The following is a 25,255-nucleotide window of genomic DNA, read 5'->3' as shown; positions in this document are numbered from 1 at the left end:
CCCTGCTCCATTTCTTTTTCAGGTTTCTTTGCCAACTATGGACAATCTGCTGGACAGCGTAATTGAAACGGTGAGTGGCGCAGCTCTCCACACACAAAGCATATATGGCTTTGATTCTTGAATCTAGATATCTCATGCATGGGTCATGGAGTTATTTTGGGCACATTTATTTTATTTTATTTTTCCATCTTCAAAAATGGCTATAATTGACTCATTTAGATTATTTGTATATGGGGCTTAAGTGGTTTACGACTTGGCACAAGTTGATGGGAGTTACAGATGTTGATGGAAACTAAAGATTGTGCTGAGACATGTTCAGTTTGTACGCCTTCTCCATTGTATCCACATATGCAGCTTTATCCTAAAACCATAACTAAATGAAACCCTAAAATATATTTTTAGAGGCTTTTTCTGCCTTTATTGATGGAAGAACAGTTTTCTGACGGGAAATGGGGAGAGAAGCAAACTATGAATGTGTAGCATTTGTCTATTTCAGGCACAGTTACTGTGGTTACGGTGTCCTCTCCTTGTCTAGTTTAAGTGAGGAAGACGCTATAGGCACGAGGCAAACCATAGTCCTAGAGACCTCTCAGTGCCTGCTATCCCTGTAGAACACACAAGGCAGAGAGCCTCCTGCTAGTTCTGGCACGAGAGAGAAAGGTCAATGTGCGGTTCTGTGGGGGGTGCCCTGGGCACGGTGGTTGCTGGGGTGTGGTCAGTTTGCTGCACCCATGGTCGGCAGGCTTCTGCGTTCCCTGTTGGCCGGGTGTGGACAATGCTATAGCTGGTGCTATACCAGCACCTCCGCCAGCAAACAGCAACCAGCCACGTATTCGTCTATAGCTGGAAGCCTGGAGGAGAGGGGCCAATCACTGCTTACCCGACACCTGGAGAGTGTAGTGGTTGAGGGTTGAAACACTCTAAGAAGTTTGGAGACCACCGGATGACCTCTCTTCCTGCAGGCCAAGGCTTCAATCCATTAGAAATGGATTATATTCGCATCTTTGTATTTACAAACTAACCCCCTGCATAACACTCTCTACCCACTGGGTGGGATATTCTCTTCTATTTTTCTTTCTTCATTTTTGCACCACCTGTAGGAATTTGTCAGCATTTCTGTTCGAGATCCAATGCGCCACAGAGTCGACTTCTGGCACACGTACGTCGACTATGAGATCAGTTTGAATGTGAGTGCTTTTTGGCATATGCTTTGTCCTCAAGGTTAAGGCTACGACCAGCAGAGACTGTGGTCGTGACACCATAGTCAGTGGTGGAAAAAGTACTAATGTTTTACTTAAGTAAGAGTACCAATACTGAAATGTAGATGTACTCGGTTACAAGTAAAGTCCCGCATTCAACATTTACTCAAGTAAAAGTACAAAAGTATTGGCATCAAAATGTACTTAAAGTACTAGAGGTACTCCTATTGCAGAATGTCCCATTTCATGGCCGAAATGTAGTGTTGAAGTGGTTGATGTATGTTTTCTAATCAAAATTTGAATCTGATCTCGAACAGGTAAAGGAGCTATTAACTAAACTTTCAAATTGTAGTGGAGTAAAGGTAAAAAAAAATGTTGGCTCTGAGATGTAGTAGAGTGCAAGGAAAGTATTGGAAATGGGAAATGCTCAAGTAAAGTGCACATCACAATTGTATTTGAATGAATTATGAAGTGTTAACAGAGTTGACTAAAGAGGCTTGTATTTGTGTTGCATGTGCCCTACCGGCCTTGTGTTAAATTGTGCTCTCCTTTTGTTCTTTGTGTGTAGACGAATAGCATGTGTTTTGCTAAAAAGACATCGTGCGTAAGGAGGCGGTACAATGAGTTTGTTTGGCTGCGCCACAGTCTGCAACAGAACGCTTGCCCCATGTAAGTTCGCATCATCTTGGTCATTTTATATTTTTTTAGAGCACACTTGTCACTTGCTCATGCATCTCAATTGCTTCTCACTTATTAGAGATTCGGGAGCAATTTAGCTTAGTGCTACTAATGAGACAAATGAGATGGGTTTGTTAACCTTTTATGGTGCCATTTTCTGTTATTAATTATAAAAAAAAGCAACATACAATACACCCCTGGTTGATTTGTGCGTTTTCTATTCAGAAATGTACCCAAGCTGCTCCCCTGGAACCCCTTCTTCAGAATGAACGACACGGAACAGGTCAACCAGAGGATGGAGGGCCTGCGGACATTTCTGGAAAAGTGAGTGTCCCTCTCGCCAGAAATTGACCACTACTATAACCTTAAATATAATCGGTAGGCAATGTAGTATATCGCCATCTACTGGTACACGGGGCTGATTCTACAAATGCCTTCTAAATCAGTAGTACTCGCACTTTCAAGAAAAACCCAAAAAAAAGTTACTTGCTCATTTTCCTAAAGTTTGTCTACTGCTGTCTTCTGAAAGAATATATGTTAAATTTTCACAGATTTGTGCCGCATTTTCACGATTTAAAAAAAATAGCAGACCTACAAGCTCTATGAGCTTGTAGATCTGCTATTTTTCAATAGCTAAAGTATAACGTAATGCTTAAAAAAACACTAAAAGGGGTTCCCGCGCCCAAAATGGATTGACATTGTCTCTTCCCTTTTCGGCAGTGTCATCTACACTCCGTTGCTTCTCTCAGACAGCAGACTCCACCTGTTCCTCCAGTCGGATCTCAGCGTGGCCAAAATAGAGAGGTGTGTCCATGGCCTCACCAGGTACACAGTGGCTCAGGCCATCCAGATGCCTAGAAGAAGCTGCATTGATCCCTTGGAAGATGGGTGCAGAGCTTCCTACGACTCGGACAGTGAAATGTAATTATCACGGGATAACATTTAGTTATTAATAATAATACTAGCAATTATGAATTGGGAGTACGATTGGTCCACAATAGAAATGAGCCCCTGGGGGATTTTTGTTTTGTGTAATTTTATAATAACCTTTGACTGTACTGTCCTCAGTCAGAGAAGGGCCTTTCTGTTTGTCGGTGGCTAATTTTGTTAAAACGTACTGGCCTGATCAGCGCCAGTTTTTCTTCTGCAATATACTGCCAGTAGACCAGCAAAGTGATATCCTGAAAATATTTCACATTTTGTGAATTGTCTCAGATCTGCCGTGTCTCCATATTTGGGCAAGACTGACGTCAACTTGTCACACATCTACGGGGAAGCTGTTATTAGACCCGTCTTTTTATGTATGTATTTTAGATTTCTGTAACGAAAGCACAAATTGCATGCATTTGTAATTTTGTGGATACTTTGACCAGACCCAGGAATCATTTAAATGTAGAGTCATACCAAACAAACGACAAATTCCACAACTTGCATCTTTGATATGGCACCAATAACGCATTGAACTAAAACCTTTGTTTTGTTAACCGTCGGTGTACATGCATGCACATATGTATGTAGACTAGAATGTTTCTGATTGATCGACCATCCCAAATGATAAATGTAACCCCTCTTCTGTTTACAGCAGCTTTTGGTCGGCATCATCAGGTTTGGGATCCAGTATGGACGCTACCCTTTGAGCCATCGTTAGTGACCATTGAACCGTTGGTCACTAATGAGCTCTTCACCAGCAAGTCGATGTTCTCTCTGAACACGGACATCGGACACTGTGACAGGCGGCACTCGGCGGACGAGCTGAGTGTCGACTTCACGATGGGGAAGTGCTGATGAGCCAAGAAATGGGCTCTGTGCATAACTGTTAGTCCTGGGTTTGACTGAAGGTGGCATGCCAGTTACCTGCTCCGGTTCCCATAGCTTGAGCGGATTTGAACCAGAAATGTGTACTTGTGTTTAGTGCTGACAGCAGAGAGGTAACACTGGTGGGTTTCTGTTCAAATCCCTGTACGGGTATCCCTGTACGGCCTTCAGGAAACCAGGGACTATAGTTATGCACAGAGACCAAGCCTGTTGGCTTTTTGCTTCCGATACCTTTCCTTTCTCTTAATATTTAAATATTGATTGTTTAGCATTTGCTTCTTTGTGTACATTTGTGTAAGCAATTGCCTAGTCCTTTAATTTTGTCTATTTGTGTGCTCACCATTTAATTCGGTGTTTGTATGTTTTTTTTTCTTTTTTTTTTTTAGTGTTCAGTAAATCTGGCGGTACTGAGAAATGAAGTACCGGGAGAAATTCTTAATGATATAAAATTCTTAATGTTAATATAAATTATTTTATCTGCAAACTGTGCAGGGATCTTATTTTGAATGTCTACAGGTTTTAAGTGACAAAACCTTTTATTGTCAATGGATGAATAAAAGATCTTTGCAAAGATATTTGACTTTGCATACGCTTTTTGCATTTATTTATTTTTGGTATGAAATGGCACAGGGGTGGAAAAAGGAAACACTGGGTTCTCAAATTAATGCATTTTTGCAACAGCCCAGTAGAGGGAGTGTAGACATCATGGGAGATTCAAGAAAGGGTGTCACAGCATGATGAACAATGCTCCTGCAGATGATATCGACTTATTGCATCAATGAATTGATCATTTGAATTATTTACTTGATGGCTGGACGTCTTGGTGAGGATTGCTGGGGCAAGGATTTGTGTAGAAATTGGAGCATGTTCGTATGCCTGTTGGAGCAGATCTTGGGTTTTTGTAGCGATTATCACACCGGTGTTGATGTAAAAACACATTGTACCTGTGTATCATAAGCTTCTGTTAATAGGTTTTTTGTTTGATCCCTCTGACCAGGCAGCAGAAGGCTAATAGAAGTTCCTAACATGGGTGAGTTACTTGTAGCAAATGGCAAAAGAAAGGAACGCAAGCCCCTTTTCAGTACATGTCAACTGATTTATTTAAACTACATTTTTATTGTTGAGCGATCATGGACTTGAGCTTCATACTTCCCACTCTTCTGTTGTCCTAGACCTGAACATCCTGGGACTCTACTCAAGCCGAAATATTGTTTTGAGAGGACTGAAAGAGGGGGAAGAGTATGGCAGACCCCAGATCTGGGTAAGGTGAATGGGACTGTTCCTTAGTCCTACAGCTACAGTTCTCCTGTTTGTGAAATTGTGAAATCCTAAGTGGAAATATGCTCATATGATGATTGTCATATGTCACCGGTCACACTCAGCCTCAGTCAGCGATCCACGTCAAACAGCCGGACGTGTGTTACACACATAATCATGAGTCACACTGTAAGAGAAACAGTCCATCCCTCTAGTTATGTCTCACCAAACTCGGCCCAGCCCATGGGGCAATAAAGTTACTATACAATACTGTACCAGCTGAAATCAGTGCACCATGTATTTTTTAGATGAACGTGGAGATACATTTATTTGTGTGGAAAAATCTCTTCAGGATTACCTGGCACCAGAAAAGCAAATGACATTTTGTCAAAGACTTTTGAGAGCACCATTTGCCTGCTACACTATACCTCGTAGACTGGAAATAGGCCGCCCTGGACAGTCGTCATATTTCCATTTGATGTCACTAAATGCTCTCTTTTTTTTCTGCACGCTGTAAAATTGCTACTCTTTTGGTTGGCTACAGAGGAAAAGGTATATAGTCCATTTAGATGGATAACAATGTCTCCGAGATGCATGTTGGGGTTGTGCCATTTCCCTCAAACAAGCCAAGTCAGCTTGTACCTACACTGCAACATCCTCAGTTTGTATTTAACCACATCAACCTCGCTCACAACCTTGTAGATTGGCTATTTTCAGCCAAGATTTGGTGTAGAAAAAGAGAAAGTAGGAGATGAAGTATGGACCCCTGGGGGACCCCAGTGTACTAGTATAAGGTTTACGTTGTTCATTATGAAAGTGTTTTACACTCAGAGTATAATGACTGTTATTATGACGGTTGCATTTTAATCCTTTTTAAAGCACTGATTGATTTGGAAAGTATAGCCAAAACATTTACGAATAAACTACCATTACTTATTAGCTACGGCACTGCGCAATGGGGTTTAGCCAGCTTTGACTCAGTTATTCAGATGCGTTTAACGTTTTCACGTGAAATTTAAAAATGAATCAATGTTCTGTTTATTTTCTATATATGGCCAAAGCTGTGAAGAGGCAGTGATAGATCGATGGCTCTTGAAATCAACAGTAAGATTTTTGGTATGTATAGGCTGTACAGTGTACATGTTTTGGCTTTCTCTTAAGTGACACTGGTCACACCCTACCTGGGTTTCGGCCCTCTCCCAGATGAGACGGCCCTAATTATAGGATGACAAGGAATTAATTTAACTATTCTGGAACACCTGAGGGAATCGCCTGCCGAACCGAAGACAACCTCAAACTCTGTGGCGCGCGCGCGCTCGCGTGCGTGTGTGTGTCTTAAGTGTATTTGGTATTTGGGGGGGGGGGGGGGGGGGTGGGGTGGGGAGGGGGGTGTATTTAGGGCAGTGCAGTGGTGCTGGACAGCCCGGTGAATTGAAAGCAGTGAAGGCTCATTAAAGGAGACAGCAGCTGTCGGCCCCAGACTCCCCTCGTCTGGACTGACGTGTTGGTGGGGCCGGGCCCTGCAGGAGACCTGGCCTGTCCCGTTGTCTCTCTCTCTCTCTCTCTCTCCCCTCTCTCTCTCCTGCCTCCTCCTCCTCCTCCTCCCTTCTCCTCTCACCTCCCTCTCTGTCGTTCAGCCTCCTCCTTTGGACGGCGCTGTCTCCCCGTGCGGCCGGGCCCTAATGAAGCTGTCACTGCCTTTACATCCTGGCCACCGAGGTGTGCTCGTACAACCTGCGCGACCACGCACACGCGCACACACACACACGCACACACTCACACCGTGACACGAATACACAACACTCAAATCTTGGGTGTCACTTTTACTGTGTAAAAGTGTACCCTGTAAAGCAGTGGTTTTCAACCCTTTTCATATCAGGGCCCATTCAGTATTTATTCTAGGAAACCACTATTTGATGAGCCTTGCAGACCCCAAAAAACTAAAGAATATGTATACCGTGCACATCTCCATGCTGTGTTAATGTTGGTACCATTTGGAGAGATAACAGGCAAACGTTGGTCAAAATAACAATTCCTCTACATTCTCTAATTGTGTAGACTTCTTGTAAATTAACCTCTGATTGTGTAGACTTCTTGTAAATTAACCTAAGTAATGCAGATGTTTAACAGTAATTGTACTCTCGAGAGTGTAAAATGAAACTTGCGGGTCCATTTTTGTTCCATTTTACCCTTTCAAGAGTTGAAGATCGATAAGGGTCCATTTGGGGGACCACCTGGAACCCCCTCAGGGACCACTGGTTGAAAACCCACTGCTGTAAAGTGTCTTGAGAGTATATACTGATACTCAAGTTACTAGTTTCAATAATACACTTAACTGTGTACACACGCATGCACACATACACACTCTAAGCAAGCGTGCATGTAATCCTGCGCACGCAATCGCGCACGCATATACGTGTGCATGTGCAAAGACAAGCATGCACATACATATAGACATCAAGCGCATGCACAGTGGCAGGCATGACGACTACAAAGCGCGCACGTGTGGGGAGAGTCGTGGGCGAACGAGCATTCTTTCATCATCTCGACGTCGCGTCGTCCTCTTTGACTATAGCTGCTCTGCCTTTCGGAGCTCTCCATTTCTGTTTGCCGTTACGGGTGACCTTATCAACGTATACACTGTGTATGACGGAATGCAAACGCACATCATGCCACGCACGTGTGCACACACATGCGCGCAAAATAAGCCACAGTCTATATAGAGAGCACTGGAAGATCTCAAACCATCTGCACTGTTCCATTAAATCTGTGATAGACACAACAGCAGCAGCAGTGGCAAATCACATACTGTACACACACACACACACACACACACACACACACACACACTTTGATTCCCTCAGGCCGGTTAATTTACTGACAAAATTAAATGCAAGTAGAAGAGGGGGATGTGTGTGTGTGTGTGGGAAGTGTGCATGCACAAGCATCTGTTTTGTTGTTGTCCTCGAAGCCGCCTGCAGAATGTTCACCATTTGGATATTGAGCATTCACGTTGCGCGTCTTATTTCAGCTCTGTAATTTACAACTCAATTTCGATTGTGCATCGATGCGCCGCGTTATATACCTCCAAAAGCACCCAAACAAAAGTCCAAAAAAAAGCCAATTGTATTTGGAAGCAATTAGAGTGTCCAGTCAGTTGTGAACGGTATATGTACGGCGTTGGCGGCCAGCTCCATTGGGGGCTGGGCTGCCCGTGATATTTTTTAATTGTAAAATTTTCTGTCACATTAGTCAGTGCAGGGCCACCCGCTCGCTCGCCTGGACAGGTGACCCCGGGGCTTCGGTGAGAAGTCCCCTTCGGTGTTAAAACGGCACGGTTGATATTTTCAGGTTTTTGATCCGATCTGATCGGGGGTTGGGTTGGTGGTATTTTATGTTTGGGTGCGAGGAGAGGTTTATCTGCCCAGCGAGGTGTTAACCCATTTTGGGGCGTGTGAACCCCTTTTGGCGTTAGCATTATGCTATGCTTTAGCAGATCTACAAGCTCATAGCGCGCCACCGAGTGGCGCGCTACGAGCTTGTAGGTCTGCTATTTTTGAAAAATCGAAGAACGACTGACACATGAACATAGCTTTTAGAATCTGATGTCAGGTCAGAATGGGTTTAAATAATGGGAGTATTTTTCATAGTTACAGCTGGGTTTATGGCGAAATCTCTCTCATGGTGCTCCTCAGTATAGATGAAAGGCTCCTGTAGTATAGTAGTAGTAATAATAGTAGTAGTGACGGTCAATATTAGTATTATACTTCATATTCCCTAAACTATCGGCTCATTTAGAGAGCTTCACCTGAAGCGACGAGAGGGAATGTCCTCACCCCTCTTGACCCTACAAAAGCCGACAATGGCAAAATCCATAGGTGCAATTAGCCCGAGTAAAGTCTCTCTCCCCCGTTAACCGTATTCACACAGCGGCCATTTTGCTCTTATAAGTCATACTCGTGGCACTCCGGCGGCGTGGTGGGGTTTTCCAGGGTTATAACCCGCAAGCAATGGCGTGAGAGTATACAAATTTACTGTGTGAATACAGTCCCTGCTCCTGCTATATACTCCTCCTTTGCACCCTTTGTGTCTTTGTATCACTCCTTTCCTTCACTTCCCTCTTACAGCTATAGCAGCTCTCAGCCTCTCTCTCTCTCTCTCTAGCCCTCTCCGTAGGGTGCTCAATTAATTAGCTGTTATTCTGTACTGTAGTGTAGTATGTTTCTGCTGACACAGCGGGATGGGCCCAGCCAAGTCAGCTGTTGAGGCGGAAGGCCTGGGTCTCAACCTCCCTCCCTCCCTCCCTCCCCTCCCTCTCTCTCTCTCTCTCTCTCTCTCTCTCTCTCTCTCTGGATAAGAGGTCAGAGGTCATATCTAGCTTTGTGTTTGTGATCATTGCCTTTAAAGTGCCGCCACGTAGAAGATCATTAAAAGTCAATGCGTCTCCTTCTCCACCCTCTCTCTCCCTATGTGCAAAACACACTCACTCACAGTCTCACACACACACTCACTCACACACACACACACACACACACGAACACACACGAACACTCGATCGGGCACATTGGCGCAGTCGTCGTACAGCCATTTAACTGTAAAATACGGCCCGTGCGCAGATAAATGTCAGAGGCCCATCTATCTACACGCGTTAGTGACGGCTAATGGAGCTGACATATTAGAGGCCCAAATGACTGTCATAAAAGCTCCTATACCATGCCTCGCAGGCAGCATGCATTCCTCGGACGCTGCGATTCATGCGACGGGGCTCCGGAGTTGGCACGGCCGCGGCTTAGCATCCAAACAGGGGGGGTGGGTGGGTGGGAAGTGTTTGGGGAGGGGGGGTGGACAGAGATAGATGACAGATGGTCATAATAAGAATCTTAGGGTGGGACGAGCAAGTTAAAGATTGTGCTAAAGTGATATGTTTTAGTAATCATTGCTATAGAGTGTTTGTTCAGTAACAAGAGGTCTCTCCAGCTCTTTAAATAAGAAGAAAATACATTTTCATGTATAGGTGACAACATTTCTGCCAATCAGGAGAGAGTATAGCTATTTATGAGCTTCATTTCTTTTTATATAGTGTTCCAGTTCCAATTTTGTGTCTGCTCATTTCTTTGTGTCGTCACTTACAATTACACTTTTTTAATCCGTATCCTGACTGCATTCTCTATCCCGATTGGATTACAATTGGTATCCCGGTTTGAGTTTCGGTTTCTGAAAATGCATTTTCCGTTTAATAAAAAGCTGGAGAGACATGGAGAGACTCCTGCTACTATGCAACAAACACTATAGCAACGAGTGCTGTCACAATATGGAGCTTTTTTAACACTTATTTTAACTAAAGAAAATCACTTGCGCTATCTTGATTCAGATTTCACAGCCAAACAAAGTTGTATGTGTGTGGTGTTCACACGGTATTGGGCTAGAACCACAGTTATGTAACATTCATGTAGCCTACAGCAGGGGTTCCTAAACCTTTTCATGTCAAGGACCCCCAAATTGACACTTAATTAGCCCGCGGACCCCCATTTGAAGAGATATGCCAGGGACCTGTTCAATTTCAAGGAATTTTCAGTTTGACATGCATTAGTCTACGCGGACACCCATTTAATAACATTTCTATCGCTGGGACCCCCCAATTTGTATCGTAAAATCAATGTTAATTCAACTCAGAGTGTATAAATGGTTCCATTTCCATGTGTGCACTCTCAGAGTTACAGACCCATAAGGGACCATTTGGTTCCAAACTATCATTTAGCTGCAGGGGGGACCCCCTGGAACTCCCTCAAGGACCCCTGGGGGTCCCCGGACCCCAGTATGGGAACCACTGGCCTACAGTATAATTCTATAGCAGTGGTTTTCAACCAGTGGTCCCGGGGACCACCAGTGGGCCTTGATGGAGTTCCAGTTTGTCCCCCAGCTAAATGATGGAGAGTTGGTAACCAAATGGACCCTTATACTAGATCTTTACGGGTCTAGTAAAATTAGTAAAATTATTGCTAAAACATCTGCAAAGTTTATTACAAAGAAGTCTACACAATGTCTGAATGTAGAAGAATTGTTATTTTGATCAAACTACAGCCAAATATTCCACGTTTTTTGCTCTGAGAGGCTAAATGTCATCAAATTCAGAATAAATAATAACTAGAAAAATTGCAAAGTGTGGTTGTTGCCTCAGTGGATCCCACTAATATTGTCCGTCCCTGTGATCATGCGTAAGTAAGTCGGAGGGGACATATCCCCTAAAAATCATGTTTTTTTTGGAACAAACGGTTATATTTTTCGCATTTGACTTTCGCTCTTGACTCTCTTGAAAAGTAATTTGAGATTGGTTACGTAACCAACGACAGACACTTATATCTACTACAAATGTTATGCAAAGCTCGGCCAATCACAGCGGGTGTTAGGTAGGTTACATCAGAAGAAGAATATAGTGTTACAATAACTATAGTCTGGTTGAACCACACTAATAATTAATAATAATACATGAAAATCACGGTTCCGTACAACTCTGCGGCTATAGAGCACACAAAAGCTCCCCTTTGTCACTTCTGCATCGACCGGCACAGAGAGTGGTGTAATGGCGATGACCCTTCACCTTTGACCTTGGGTAGAGTGGGCGAGGTCAGAGATTGTGAGCTGGGTCAAGGAGTGTAGGCTACTGTACAAGGAGAGGGGGGGAAATATGCGTCCTTAATTGGATTCGTTTTTGGACGCAACACATATGCATTTAGGGGTGCAACAATAATTAATCGAGATAAAAAAATATTTCAAATATATATAATCTTTAAACTTTAAACAAATGCCCAATAATAATCGATCCCCATTTTGGTCATGAGGCGAAAGGCTTCAAAGTATTTCAGAAAGAGTTAAAAAAAAAAAAATAAGCAGATCTCAAGCTCACAACGTGTTGCCGTGCATGCGACATGTTGTGACTCGTGAGCTTGTCGATCTGCTATCTTAGCTATTTTGTACGCCGATGTTGTGCAACAAAGCGTAACATAATGCTTTAATGCATGATCAAAAAAAAATTCACACCTGTGTGAAGTGAGGGGCGCTCTTATCATCATACGTCATCCATTCATTGTCAATGGGAATTTTGTGTAGGACAAAAATAGCCAATTTGCTCGTCTACATATCACGTAATGGGAATGTAATAATGTTTGTGTAAGACGAAACTCTACACTATAGCTGAATATAGGAGGGGCTAAGAAAAAACATTATTTGATTAATCCAAAAAAGTAATCGATAATCGCTAAGGCAGTGGTTCCCAAACTTTTTCATGTCAAGGACACCCCCACATTGACACTAATCTTTTGATTGATTGATTGATTACAGTACATGGTACAGTAAAAGCACATCGGTCCAAAAGGACGGCACAGAAGAAAGACCTCGCGGTCTTGTTTCCATTCGGGGTCCCATGCATGCATGCATTCATTCACAAACGGAACAATGACAATAATCAAGATATCTCAAAGACATGATGATAACTATATGAAATACTGTACAAATAAATCGAAATACACATAAATCAATCGGAGGGGGGTATAAGGAGGTTCTCTCCTTTTTGACCCGCTGCCAATGATAGGTGACCGGTTTTAAAAAGGAAGCCATGGGTGATCTGCTTGTTTTTCGAGGGAAGGGGGCAGGGCATTCCACACCTGAGTGGCAGTGCTGTGGAAAGTGGATTCACCCATATTATAGTTCTGAATGTGGGTGGCACCAGATCGTTATTCATGCTCCCTCTAGTGTTGTGGCTGTGGGAGTGTACAAGTGTGATTTGGTTCCATTTGTACACTCAGAGTTATAGACCCATAAGTGTCCATTTGGTCCATTTAGCTAACATGACTCCGCCAGATGGTGGCAGTACTGAGTTCGTCCTCCTGCAGGTATAGGAGGAGGGAACGTGTGAACTGCTGCAACCTGGCGCAGTCAGGTTATCAATTAGGTGGTGGACCCCCAGCTGGAAGTGCCCTAGGGGTCCCCGGACCCCACTTTGAGAACCACTGCATGCGCTAAGGAAATGCAGCCCTATATACATTAATTTATGAACGCGTGCATGTAATGGTGAATCCATACTGTATCTGTGTATGTCTTGCGTGTCGTGCACGCATGCCGTGTTAACAGCAGTGTTGTTTTTGGCAGCAAAATTTGATCTTAGTTTTAGTCATAGTCTTTTGAATAGTGTTCATATATAGTTTTTGTCACATTTTAGTCACCTGGAATGATTTAGTGTCTAGTTTTAGTCGACTAAATATAAGAAAATGCATTTTCGCGGGCCTTGCTGTTGTCGTAATGACAATTTTACAATTTTACACTTGCTGAAAATCTTATACTGGATCTCTCGTCCACTACTTCCTTCCTAACATTTTAGTCGACAAGAAAAATGGTAGTCGACGAACATCTTTCGTCATAGTTTCAGTCGACGAAAACAAGCTGTGAGCTTGCAGATCGGCTATTTTCGCATATATCGGGCTTCACCGTCATAAGCCGGCAGATAGCCCCGCAGATCCTTCCACAGGTATAATTTTCAACCTCTGCTCCTTCCCTTCACCACCCCCCCCCCCCCCCCCCCCCCTCCCCTTCTACTTTTCTATCTCTTTATTAATTACCCATCTCCATCCATTCGTGTCTCTCCCGGCTCTGAGTGAGTGGAGCAGTTGTAATTGCTTCTCTCCGGAGCAGTTAGACCGAGCACAAAGGAACTGTACAGGAACCACATTTGCATTCGAGATGAGCTTACAGGCGGATGAGGGCCGGGTGGGAGGGGGGAGGGGGGAGGGATGGAGGGAGAGAGAGCGAGCAAGCAATGCCCTCCTGCCCTATCCTGAACGACTCTACTTGCTCTCTCTCTCTCTCTCTCTCTCTCTCTCTCTCTCCCGTCCTCTCATCTTTTGTCTCCCTCTGTCTATGACTCCCACATCCTTATCTTTATCCCCCCCCCCCCCTCCCCCCCGCCCAGCTCATCCTTTTCTCAGCATGGCTCCCTTTGCATTGTCTTTCCAGAGACTTCCAAGGTCGACAAGAGCTTGCTCATCAGAGCAGGGTATTGTACACTCGGAGCAAGAGAACCTCACTGTGTGTGTGTGTGTGTGTGTGACGTGTGTATGTGTATGTGTGTGTGTGACGTGTGTATGTGTGTGTGTTGCATGTGTGTGTGTGTGTGTGTGTGCTTGCGCACATGTGCGTGCGTGTGCACCCATGAGCACAACAAGCACGTGTGTGTTTGGAACCGTGTGTTCGCTGGCATCTTTCTGCATTGTTTGAAAGGATGTGGCGAGATGTGTGTGTGTGTGTGCCTGCGTGTGCACGTGGGTGCGCGTGCATGGGTGTGTGTGTTATGCAGCATGTCTAATGGCTGGTAAAGAGGAGGGGGGGGGGGGCAGAGGGGTAGAGGGGTAGGAGTGGAAATGGTAATTAATAACTGGAAAACTAGGAATTGCATTTTTTTATAACCACCAATATCTCGGCGCCATCCCAGACCTAGGCCATCATTACCATGCACGCACGCACGCACGCACACACACACACACACACACACACACACACACACACACACACACACACACACACACACGGACACTCGTATACTCCTGAGGATTCTCCTTTTCTAGCTTGATAAGCATTTCTCGTTTGTCTCAGCATTTTGATCAATACAGTTAAAAGGCCAAACCGAGTGTAATTAGGTCTACGACGGGCCCCCACTGTGACTGAATATAGGCTTCGCCATTATCACCACCACCACCCCTCTCTCTCTGTGTGTGTGTGTGTGCACGCGTGCATGCGTGTGGGTGTGGGTGTGTGGGTCCTTATCATATGAATATGCAATCATTTTTTGCATGATTGTGTGTGATGCAAGACGTGTGCGTGCGCGTGTGTGTGTGTGCGCGTGTGTGCGCGTGTGTGCGTGCGTGCGTGCGTGCGTACGAGAGAGAGAGAGAGAGAGCCTCTGTTGTCACGCAGCACAGTTTGATCTAATAGACCTGCCAAAGTACGCGTGCAGAGATTGATTAATAAAGGTAGGGCTGTAAAGCTTTGAGCTGGCCAAATGTCCATTTCCCTCCATCTCCGTTCTCTCATACAGTCATTTAATATAGGCCTAAACCTTCATCATGCATCTCTGCCAACGGGGCTTCGTTTCAATATGTCACACACCTTACCTTAATCACTCTATATGTTGTATTATATATTTACTCAGGAAGATGATGGCGACATAGAGAGGCCCATAAACTGAAAATAATTGGGAATACAGCGGATCTGATGTGGCCGTCGCTGTCCCTTTGCCGCGCTCTTGTCATAAAAAGGACGACATCGACGTGTTGTTTCTGTATGAAACGAGTGAGACCTTATGGGTTTTATGCGTTTAACCCATTTTGATCGGGTTCTAAAAATGTCTAAAAATGTCTTCTACACATCCTGACAGTTTTCTGAAAAAGCTATGTTTCTATGTGTCAGTCGTTCTTCGATTTTTCAAAAAAAAGCAGACCTACAAGCTCGTAGCGCGCCACTCGGTGGCGCGCTATGAGCTTGTAGATCTGCTATTTTTCAATAGCATAAAGCATAAAGCAATGCTGACACCAAAAAGGGGATCCCCGCCCAGAATGGGTTAAGTGAGCGAGTTGAGTGCAGGTGTGTCATTAGGACTTATCAATTACCACCCATTATAGCTCTTATTCTGTCACCGCGGCCCCCGTTAACGCTGTATAGCAAGCGACGATAAAATACAATAATTTGCGACGTATTTCAAAACTGCCTTTTATGATTTTTACGTTGACAATAAAAAAAAAAAAAAGGAAAAGTGAGTTAGAACGCGTTGGCAGTATGTCAACGAAACACTATGTTATAATAAGCAATCGTATCGATACTGTAATTAATTTTTGTTTTGTTGATGGCTTTGTAAGAGCAGCGTGTATGTATACACCTCGTCATCAGGCCGTTGGCGCGTCGTCTCTCACTGCGGTGTTTTTCAACCCTTTTCATATCGAGGCCCGTTTGTTCTGCATCTGAGCCACGCGGACCACCATTTTTGAGCCACGCGGACCACCATTTTTGAGCCACGCGGACCACCATTTGATGACCGTTATAGCCTCTCAGACCCAAAACTAAAGCATGTTTTGTTATCGTCGGATATATAGGATTTTGTCCACAATTCCATGCCGTATCGATGATGTTGATGTTGATGATGTAAAACTCTTCGACATTCTCTAATTGTGGAGACTTCTTGTAAAATTAAGTAATGCAGGTAATAATTGAACTGTCGAGAGCGTAAAATGAAACCAAGTGGACCCGTATATACGAGTCCATTTGGTTCCATGTTACGCTCTCAAAGAGTTTCGTCGTCGTCGTCTCTCTCTGCAGTGTTTTTCAACCCTTTTCATATCGAGGCCCGTTTGTTCTGCATCTGAGCCACGCGGACCACCATTTTTGAGCCACGCGGACCACCATTTGATGACCGTTATAGCCTCTCAGACCCAAAACTAAAGCATGTTTTGTTATCGTCTGATTTATAGGATTTTGTCCACAATTCCATGCTGTATCGATGATGTTGGTGTACAGAATTAGTACAAAAAACTCTTCGACATTCTCTAATTGTGGAGACTTCTTGTAAAATTAAGTAATGCAGGTAATAATTGAACTGTCGAGAGCGTAAAATGAAACCAAGTGGACCCGTATATACGAGTCCATTTGGTTCCATGTTACGCTCTCAAAGAGTTTCGCTGGGGGCCACCTGGAAATAATGCTCTCAAGGACCAATGGTTGAAAACCACTGTCCTATACTGTGACATAAGAGACTCAGTCACACAGTAATAAGAGAACCAACTTCGTCTCTAAATTAGTATTGATTTCGACAGAACTTTTTAGATTTTTATAGTTTGGTCATATATATATATAAGTCTTTGGAATTGTACTTAATTTAGTTTTAGTCATACTTCCAACTGAAATGTTTTAGTGTTAGTCTATAGTTTTAGTCGACTCGCTATATCCTAAGATTTTAGTCGACTCAAATATGCAGTTGATTTAGTCGACTAAAATTGTAAAGACAATATTTTGTCGGTGCCTTGATGGCGGGCCGATCTACGAGCTCACAGATCTGCTATGAGCTTGTAGATTTTCAGCATGCAAACCAAGCATTAAAAGGACTTGTCTTACTGGATCTCTTCACCACTAGTCCCTGCCTATAACATTTTAGTCTTGCTTTTATTTTTTGACGAAATTGTCAATATAATTTTATTCATATAGTTTTAGTCAATCATAGCTTAAAGTTTTTGTATTGTTTTTTGAGTGGTCCAACCACTCCAAGGAACAGCAATGTCCGTGTGTATGCGCCTATGTGGCCATGAGCACCAGTATATGACTATAGGGTACCAGTAGGGGCGCTGTTGTGCCAGAGAGAGAGAGAGAGAGAGAGAGAGAGTATTAGTGCTGCACTGTTGCCTGCTAATGAGAGAGAGAGAGGGGGGGGGGGGAAGTTGCACCACTCAGTTCACATGGGTGTGATTTTTTACTTAGTCTTCCTCAGTGAAAAAAGGTAGTCGACGAGCACTTTTCGTCATGGTTTAAGTTGACGAGATAAACACTATATACCATACAGTATATAGCTGCTTATGCACTACCAAGAAGCATTGATGTTGTGAGTGGCGGAGTGGCTATTAGATGCTTCTGGAACGGGAGGCTTCCATGGTCCATCCTTAGAGAATTACACGCCTATACGTCTATGCTTCGAGTCTCGAGTGTTTCGTATCAACCCGGAGCCTCTTAGTACAAATCAGAAGAAGAATGGCACTGTTGCAAGTCTTTTAGAAAACACGCCATGAGTGGGAAATAGAAAGGGAGAGAGAGAGAGAGAGACATGCAGAGATAGAGAGAGAGATAGAGACAGAGAGAGAGAGGCGGTTTCTCTTCAAAGGGTCAGCCCTGAGCGAACGTGATTGGGGCAGACGGTGTGAAGATAGAGGTTACGTCAACACGCGCGGTGTGAGTTTTAGCTGAACTGTCCCTTTAAAAGACAGAACACGCCGAGAAGACGTCTCAATTCTGATCACGGACACACACACACACACGGATGTGATGCAGGTGTGATTGTGTGATTGTGTGTGTGTGTGTGTGTGTGTGTGTGTGTGTGTGTGTGTGCGCGCGCCAGCGCTACGGGGCAGGTTGTGTGCGTCACGCGTGCATAATATGCGCGGCGTGTGTGTGTGCGTGCGCGTGCCGTGCATGGATGGCATGCAGCTCGAGCTATAGCATAGGCACCTTCAAATGCGTGTGGCCCGTCGGTGTGTGTGTGTGTGTGTGTGCATGCATGCGCGTGCACGCCGGTTGCGGAGGACGTAGGGTTGGAGAAGGATTTAGACCCATCATAAAGGAATTCTCCGCCCCCCTCCCCCCCCCCCCCCCAGCCCCAGCCCAGCCCCCCCCCCCCCCCCCAGCCCGTAGCTCATCCAGACACTTTTATGCCTTTTTATTTTCAGGCCCATTGCAGCCAAAAGCCCAGAGATGTGATTTATACTGCCTGGCAGCACGGGCACTGCAGCGGGAAAGACAGATGGAAGGAGGGAGGGAGGGAGGGGGAGAGAGAGAGAGAGAGACAGAGACAGAGAGAGAGACAGAGAGAGAGAGAGAGAGAGAGAGAGGAGAGGGACTTGCCGAAGGAGAGATGCATGGGGGAGGAGGAGGAGAAGGGGAGGTATATAGGGAGGAGGGGGTAATAAAAGAGAGAGAGAGAAAGAGCGAGAGAGAGAGAGAGAGAGGGGGGGGTGAGGTTAGGGGAGGAGAGAGAGAGAGAGAGATGGACGGGTCGGGAGAGGCAAAGGAGAAGTGGAGGAACGAGGAAATCTCCTTGGTTTTCCGTGTTCTCTCTCTCTCTCTCTCTCTCTCTCTCTCTGCCTCTTTACTGCCTGCGTCTTCTCTACAGTATAATGTCTCTCTCTCTCTCGCTCTGTCTGTCTGCCTCGCTCACTCCTCTCCCTCCTCTCTCAATCCTCTCACTTTCTTTCTCTCTTTTTCCTCTCTCTCTCTCTCTCTCTCTCCCTCTCTCTCTCTCTCCCTCCCTCCCTCTCTCTCTCTCTCTCTCTCTCTCTCTCTCTCTCGCTAATGAGTTATCGGCCCTGTCTGGCTCAGGAAGAGAAGCCCCATCTCTCCACCGCACTGGCGCCCTGACAGCCTAAATCACCAGCTCCCCCAACAACCCCCCCAACCCCCTACCCTCTTCCACCACCACCACCCACTCCTCCAATGCCTCCATCCTTTGGTTCCCCTCCCTAGCTGCATGCATGCTCCTGCCCCTCGGGGTGTCCAGGAGCAGACCCCCCACCCACCCACCCCCACGCCCGCCCGCCCTTGTCTTTTTTCACCCCCCACTCGTTCTCTCCGGCTCCTGCCCTGTGTGACAGAGGTGTGTGAAATATTCATGGCGCTCCATTGATTGGGGGCGGGAGACTTTAGGAGGAGGAGGAGGGGGGGACAGAGAGGGGCCGGCGGGTCTCGGAGAAGCTGGAAGGGAGGGGGTGGGGGGGGGGGGATCACGGCTCACTTACACACTGTGTGTGTGTGTGTGTGGGGGGGGGATGTGTTATGTGGAAGGGTCGGTGAGGACAGAGGCTGGGTGGGTGTGAATGCAGGTAAAAAAAGAATGCCTGCGTGTGTGTGTGTGTGTGTGTGTGTGTGTGTGTGTGTGTGTGTGTGTGTTTGGGGAGGGTTCGTCTCGTTGCATCATGCAGTGGCACGTATAGCATACGTGCGTGTGCATTTAGTGCGTATTTTAATGTGCATGCGTGTGGACGGCGCACACTGTAGTATAAAGTCCGCTCGGAGAACACTATATATACAGGCATGCAAATGGACACAGATGAACCCTAGGGCAGTGGTTTGCAACGGCCTTTCCATATCAAGGCCCATTATTCATTCTGCATTTGAGCCACGGAACCACCATTTGATGAGATTTAGCCTCTCAGACCCAAAGAATATTCCACGCTGTATATATATTGATGTTGGTATACCATTAGGACAGATAACATAAAAAAACGTTTTCTAATTGTGTAGACCTGTTATAAAGTATACCGCAAGATGTTTATAGCAATGATTTAACTCTTGAGAGAGTGTATATAACATGAAACCAAATGAACCTGTATAAAAAGGATCCATTTTGGTTTCATTTGACGCTCTCATGGATATAGTTCTATATAACAAGGATCCATCTGGTTGTACACCAACTCTCCATCATGTATAGCATGGGGACCACCTGGGACCCCGTCAAGGTCCGCTGGTGGTCCCCCGGACCACTGGTTGAGAACCCACTGCCTTAGGGGTTTTCTTCATTTTACTCACATCGACGTGTGTGTGTGTGTGTGTGTCTCTCTCTGTGTGTGTGTCTGTGTGTGTGTGTGTCTCTCTCTCTGTGTGTGTGTGTGTGTGTGTGTGTGTGTGTGTGACACCTGCCTGCCAGTGTGCTGGGCTGTCTCCGCGCCGTAACATCTCTCTCTGTCACCGAGCCGCCCGAGAGAAGATGAGCCGTCATGCCTGCTGTCATTCATTCATCACGCCAGACAACGCCGCGCACGCGCCACACACACACACACACGTATACAAATACTCGCACAGATACACGACGTGCACACATTCACGCTCGCGCGGCGCATACTCGTGCGAATGCACTATATAGCGAGCACGTGCAAGCGCACACACATGCACACGCACACAGTATACACCAGTACAAACACATGCACACTCATCATACGTTGTTCGGTCTTTATCTTATTTTCTTAACTGTAACAGTGGTTCCCAACCAGTGGTCCGGGGGGACCACCAGTGGTCCAGGTGGTCCCCAACTTGGTATATAGAACCGTATAGGTCTTTAACTCTTGAGAGCGTATAACGGGTCCATTTGGTTTCATTTTACACTCTCAAGCGCTACGTTATTGTGAAACATCTGCGTTACTTAGTTCACAAGAAGTCTCTACACATTAGAGAATGTCAAATAATTGTTATTTTGTTTTGCCTGTTATCTCTCCTATATGGTGCCACATCAACACAGCATGGAACTGTGTGTGTGGACCGAATCGTATCCAACTAAATTAGATTAATTTCAGTTTTTGGTCCGAGAGGCTAAATCTCATGGTGGTCCGTGCATGCATGGCTCAAATGCCCCAATAAATAATAGATCTTTTTTTCATGAAAAGGGTTGAAAACCACTGAATTATATAATGTCCTGTCTGTCGGCCCTGCCTGCCAACCTCGTTCAGTGTCTCCATATTGCTCGTGATCTTCCCCACTCTCTCCAATTGTCTCTCAATTTCTCCCCTTGTCTCTCCTGTCTCCGTCTGTCTCTGCAGCCTCTCTCTCAACCTGGCTGTGTCTTCCCGGGCCTCATCTCTGATTACGTTATAGATTTTAGAGGAGGAATGGCTTGTCTCAGTTCATTTGGAGACGATCGGGGGGACAGTTGGCCCCGGCTATGGTTTTACTGCTTCATTAACTCTGCTGTTATTTCGCCTGGAGTCTTCTATAACTTTGACCAAATCCAAATAGCATCCTTTTAAGTGCACTGCATAATTATCTAGCCCAAAAATCTAGCCCCAAAGATTCCAGGGTCATTAGATGGGGGTCACATTGTCACAGTCATAAAAATAAAAACCCAAATTGATATCCATATTTTGGTAATTACTTTGTCGTTCGTTTTAGCGTAATTTCCGATGCCCTGTGGAGTAGTTGGGGGTGTTTGCCTCAGAACCACTTAATAGCAAGTTTACTAGGCAGAAAAACGGGATTTATGATCAAGTTAAGTGTTTATTGAAAAGAATGACCCCCCAGCAGCAACAGAGAGAGACAGAGAGAGAGAGAGAGAGATTGAGGTTGTGAGAGAGCGTGCAACGCTGATGAAAATAGAGGAACAAATTGGTGTGTGGGGGATGCAAGAGCACTACGAAATTTAGCTTCATTTGGTGGAAGTTTTAAGTAGAACTCATGATGATTGGTGAGCAAAAAAGAGGTGGGAAAATGTCTGTGTATTTTTATGTCCAATGTACTGCGTGATTGCATTTGGAACGCAAGCCCCTTTGTTAATTATGAACGTCGATGTCATTCACCTGTGTGATTCCCATTGCTCATGTTCCTCTCACTCACACCTGATTTTCATTAGGGAGTTTTTGGAGGTACCAAAAAAACGAAAATAGTTTTCATGCTCGGAAATGGCAGATTTTCATCGGCTATTGCTATCCATTTGTATACACTCTCAGAGTTATAGACCCATAAGGGTCCATTTGGTTCCAAACTATCATTCAGCTGGGGACCCCCTGGAACTGGACCCCTGGGGGTCCCTCTTTGAGAACCCCCCATGGTGTAAGTCAGAGAATGGCGGACTGTGTGGCTATATAAGCCTCCGATTTCACTCCCGACACACGGCCTGGAATCCAACATGGCATGTTTTGGTTTATAACGGTCTCTTATTACCATTCAGCTATATGGCCGCCCATATATAGCTGACACACACTAGGCTGCCACCCCGTCGTGTGTGTCATCAGCCCCTCTTTGGTGTCCGACACCTTACGATACATCAATGTGCCGACGATGACAGCGAGGACGAGCGTCGTCGTCGACCCCTTGTGGTTTTTACACCTCCCAACTGTGGATACACGTCTGAGGGCCACATTGTTGTCACAGTGCTCTCGGGGGCACGTTGTTGTTGTAATGTTGTTGTTGTGTGGGGGGTCGAGGGGTTTGGGGTTATTCAGCGGTGCTGTCAAGGTTCCCGTCGGTCATTTTATAACTGCTGCTTGCAGTGGTCCTGCATCGCGTCATTCGAAACCCCAATAGGGTTGCGTATGTATAAAGACCCTCCTGTTGGTGCTGTGTGTGTGTACACACTGTCCAGCTGGGCCCCGCATGCTGCCGTGTCAAAACTCTGGGTGATAGGTTATCACCGTTTTAGGTGATAGCTTATCACCCTAAAACGGTGATAAGACTTGAGGCCGTCATACTCGCGGTGATGTCCTTAAGGATTGACCCCGCCTCCCTGTGGTTTAAAACCCAACTTCTAGACCAATCAGTGAACGGGGGTGATATAGCTCCAGAGTGAAAAGACATTGTCTGATAGTAAAAACAAGAGAGATGCAGGTCTGTGTCCGCGGGTGATATAGCTGATCATCACCGCGACTGACGTAATGGTGTAGTTTTCCAACCCTTTAAAAACTAGTCTGAGTAGTGATAATGTTAGATTGAGTCATGCTTAAGTTGTAAAAAATAATTATGTTCGTTTAATTTCATTTTGAATATGGGAGCTTGGCTTTTTGTAAACGTCTTTTGGTCAGGCTGCAGGCACAATCATAATGTAACCATCATTTTTTTCATATTTGGTTGGTCAGGCACATTCATAATGTAACACATTTTTTCATGTTTGGTATAGGATTAGTTAGTGTTTGTTATTGATTTAAGGTTAGGTTTAGTTCGCTTTGCCTGTTTCTTTGTGTTGCCCCATAATAGCCTTATTTTCTTTAATTAACCCATTTCGGTGTTTTAAACATTATGTTATAATTTAGCTATTGAAAAATAGCAGATCTACAAGCTCATAGCGCACCACCGAGTGGCGCGCTACGAGCTTGTAGGTCTGCTATTTTTGAGTGGTGCAGCCACTCCTACAACCAGCAATATCCGTGTACCTGTGTACCTGTATATGTACCTGTGTAAATGAGCACGAGTATGTGACTTATTAATACCAGTAGGGGGCGCCAGAAACAGAGAGAGGGGTAGTGCTGTGTCTCTAATGAGAGAGAGAGAGAGAGAGAGAGAGAGAGGGGGGGGGAATTGCACCACTCAGTTCACACGTGTGTGATTTTTGAATCGTGAAAATATTAAATGTTGAGGTCATGGCCTTTAAGAGACAACAGAGAGCAATATTTCCCACCACGGATTCGTAGTAACCTCGCTATACGTCACCAGACTTTCCACCTCTGAGGACAGTCTGGACTGTCCACGGAGCAAAGGGGCAGGCGGGGGCTGGTCTTTATACGCAACCCTATCGGGGTTTTGAATGATGCTCCTGCATCCTCCTAGTAGTTTTGGCACCATTGGTGCCAGTGCCAGAGGCTGGGTAATCTAATCGGTGGTGCAGTCGGAATAGGCTTGTTGCTTTATTTGCATCTGTAATCTCTCCCTGATGATTTGTCTGCATCTGTATGTTGGTATAGTGGATCACAGGGGTTGGGAGTGGGGGGGGACAGTGAGTCGCATGCATCTGGCAAGGTCCCTATATAGAAGGACCAAGAATAGGGTTACCCTATAAGCAATAGACTTGAATAGAGGGTATGCGCATGCGTAAAGTGAATGGGGAAATCGAGTGGCAAAGTGAGTTTAATGTCGTTTAACGTTGTTTAATGCAATAGGAGAGGACGTTTCTGTTTGGATGTATGAGCTGTCAAGGCCAGAAAAGTGGCCTCCCGCTATGATGATGATGATGTCACGCACATTTTGTCAACATTTTAATGACTTTCTTTTGATATTCAGAGACAGCCAGCAATGACTAAAACGCTTCCAAACTAATATTTTGTCTCTGTGACACAATCTGCATTCAAAGACTTTCCTAGAGAAGCTTTGTCATTGGTAAAAAAAAAAAGAAAAAAAAAAGACTAACCAATCAGGAAGTAGACAGGCAAATCGACCAATGGCAAAGCTTCTAGGGAAATATTTGAATGCAGATTGCGGCCCCAAGATGTGTCACAGAGACTACATTTCTTGAGAGCGTTTTACCGGGCTGTCGGTCTGTCTGTCTGGCTGTCTGAATAAATAAATAAAAAAGCCCATTCAACTGTTGACATATTATTGCTTATAGATACTTCTATGTTCTGGGAGAGGGAAAGAGAGTTGGGATGGCAATGCTGTGCCAGGCAATGAAGTGCTGTCTGTGCACCCTTGTTCTCCACACCGGTATATAGCAGCTATAGTCGTCTGGAAGCATTTTCCATTCCTCTGTCATTCTGACATCTCTTGTGACTTCTGGGGGAAAGACTGGAGACACCCACTGTACCACTTACACGCACGTCGCACGCGCACGCACACGCACACACACACACACACACACACACACACACACACACACACACACACACACACACACACACACACACACACACACACACCAAACCAACTTGCTTCTTGATCATAGGATGGGGTGTGTGTGTCTGTGTCTGTGTCTGTGTCTGTGTCTGGGCGGGGGGGGGGGGGCACCCTGGGACTGTCCCTATCACTTATGGTTTTCCTCCAAATACATAAAATGAAGGATTAACCCATTCTGACCTGAGATCAGATTCATACGAGGT

General features: G+C 45.1%; 1 protein-coding gene across 1 annotated transcript; it reads left to right on the top strand.

Moving 5' to 3' along the window:
* Nucleotides 1-37: 37 nt before the first annotated feature.
* LOC308331571 (sorting nexin-10B-like) lies at nucleotides 38-3,662 on the top strand (the record flags this gene model as incomplete). The annotated part of the gene is made up of 6 exons (XM_080787055.1): nucleotides 38-70; nucleotides 1,101-1,187; nucleotides 1,768-1,868; nucleotides 2,103-2,201; nucleotides 2,598-2,791; nucleotides 3,460-3,662. 6 exons carry the CDS (start codon nucleotides 38-40, stop codon nucleotides 3,660-3,662), a joined length of 717 nt encoding a protein of 238 aa, XP_080643181.1.
* Nucleotides 3,663-25,255: the final 21,593 nt, after the last annotated feature.

This window comes from Protomyctophum bolini (genome assembly GCF_963924005.1).
Source record: "Protomyctophum bolini genome assembly, chromosome: 17".
Classification (NCBI taxonomy): domain Eukaryota; kingdom Metazoa; phylum Chordata; class Actinopteri; order Myctophiformes; family Myctophidae; genus Protomyctophum; species Protomyctophum bolini.
Note: the sequence above shows the minus strand (reverse complement) of the source record. Positions and strands in the feature narration are given on the sequence as shown.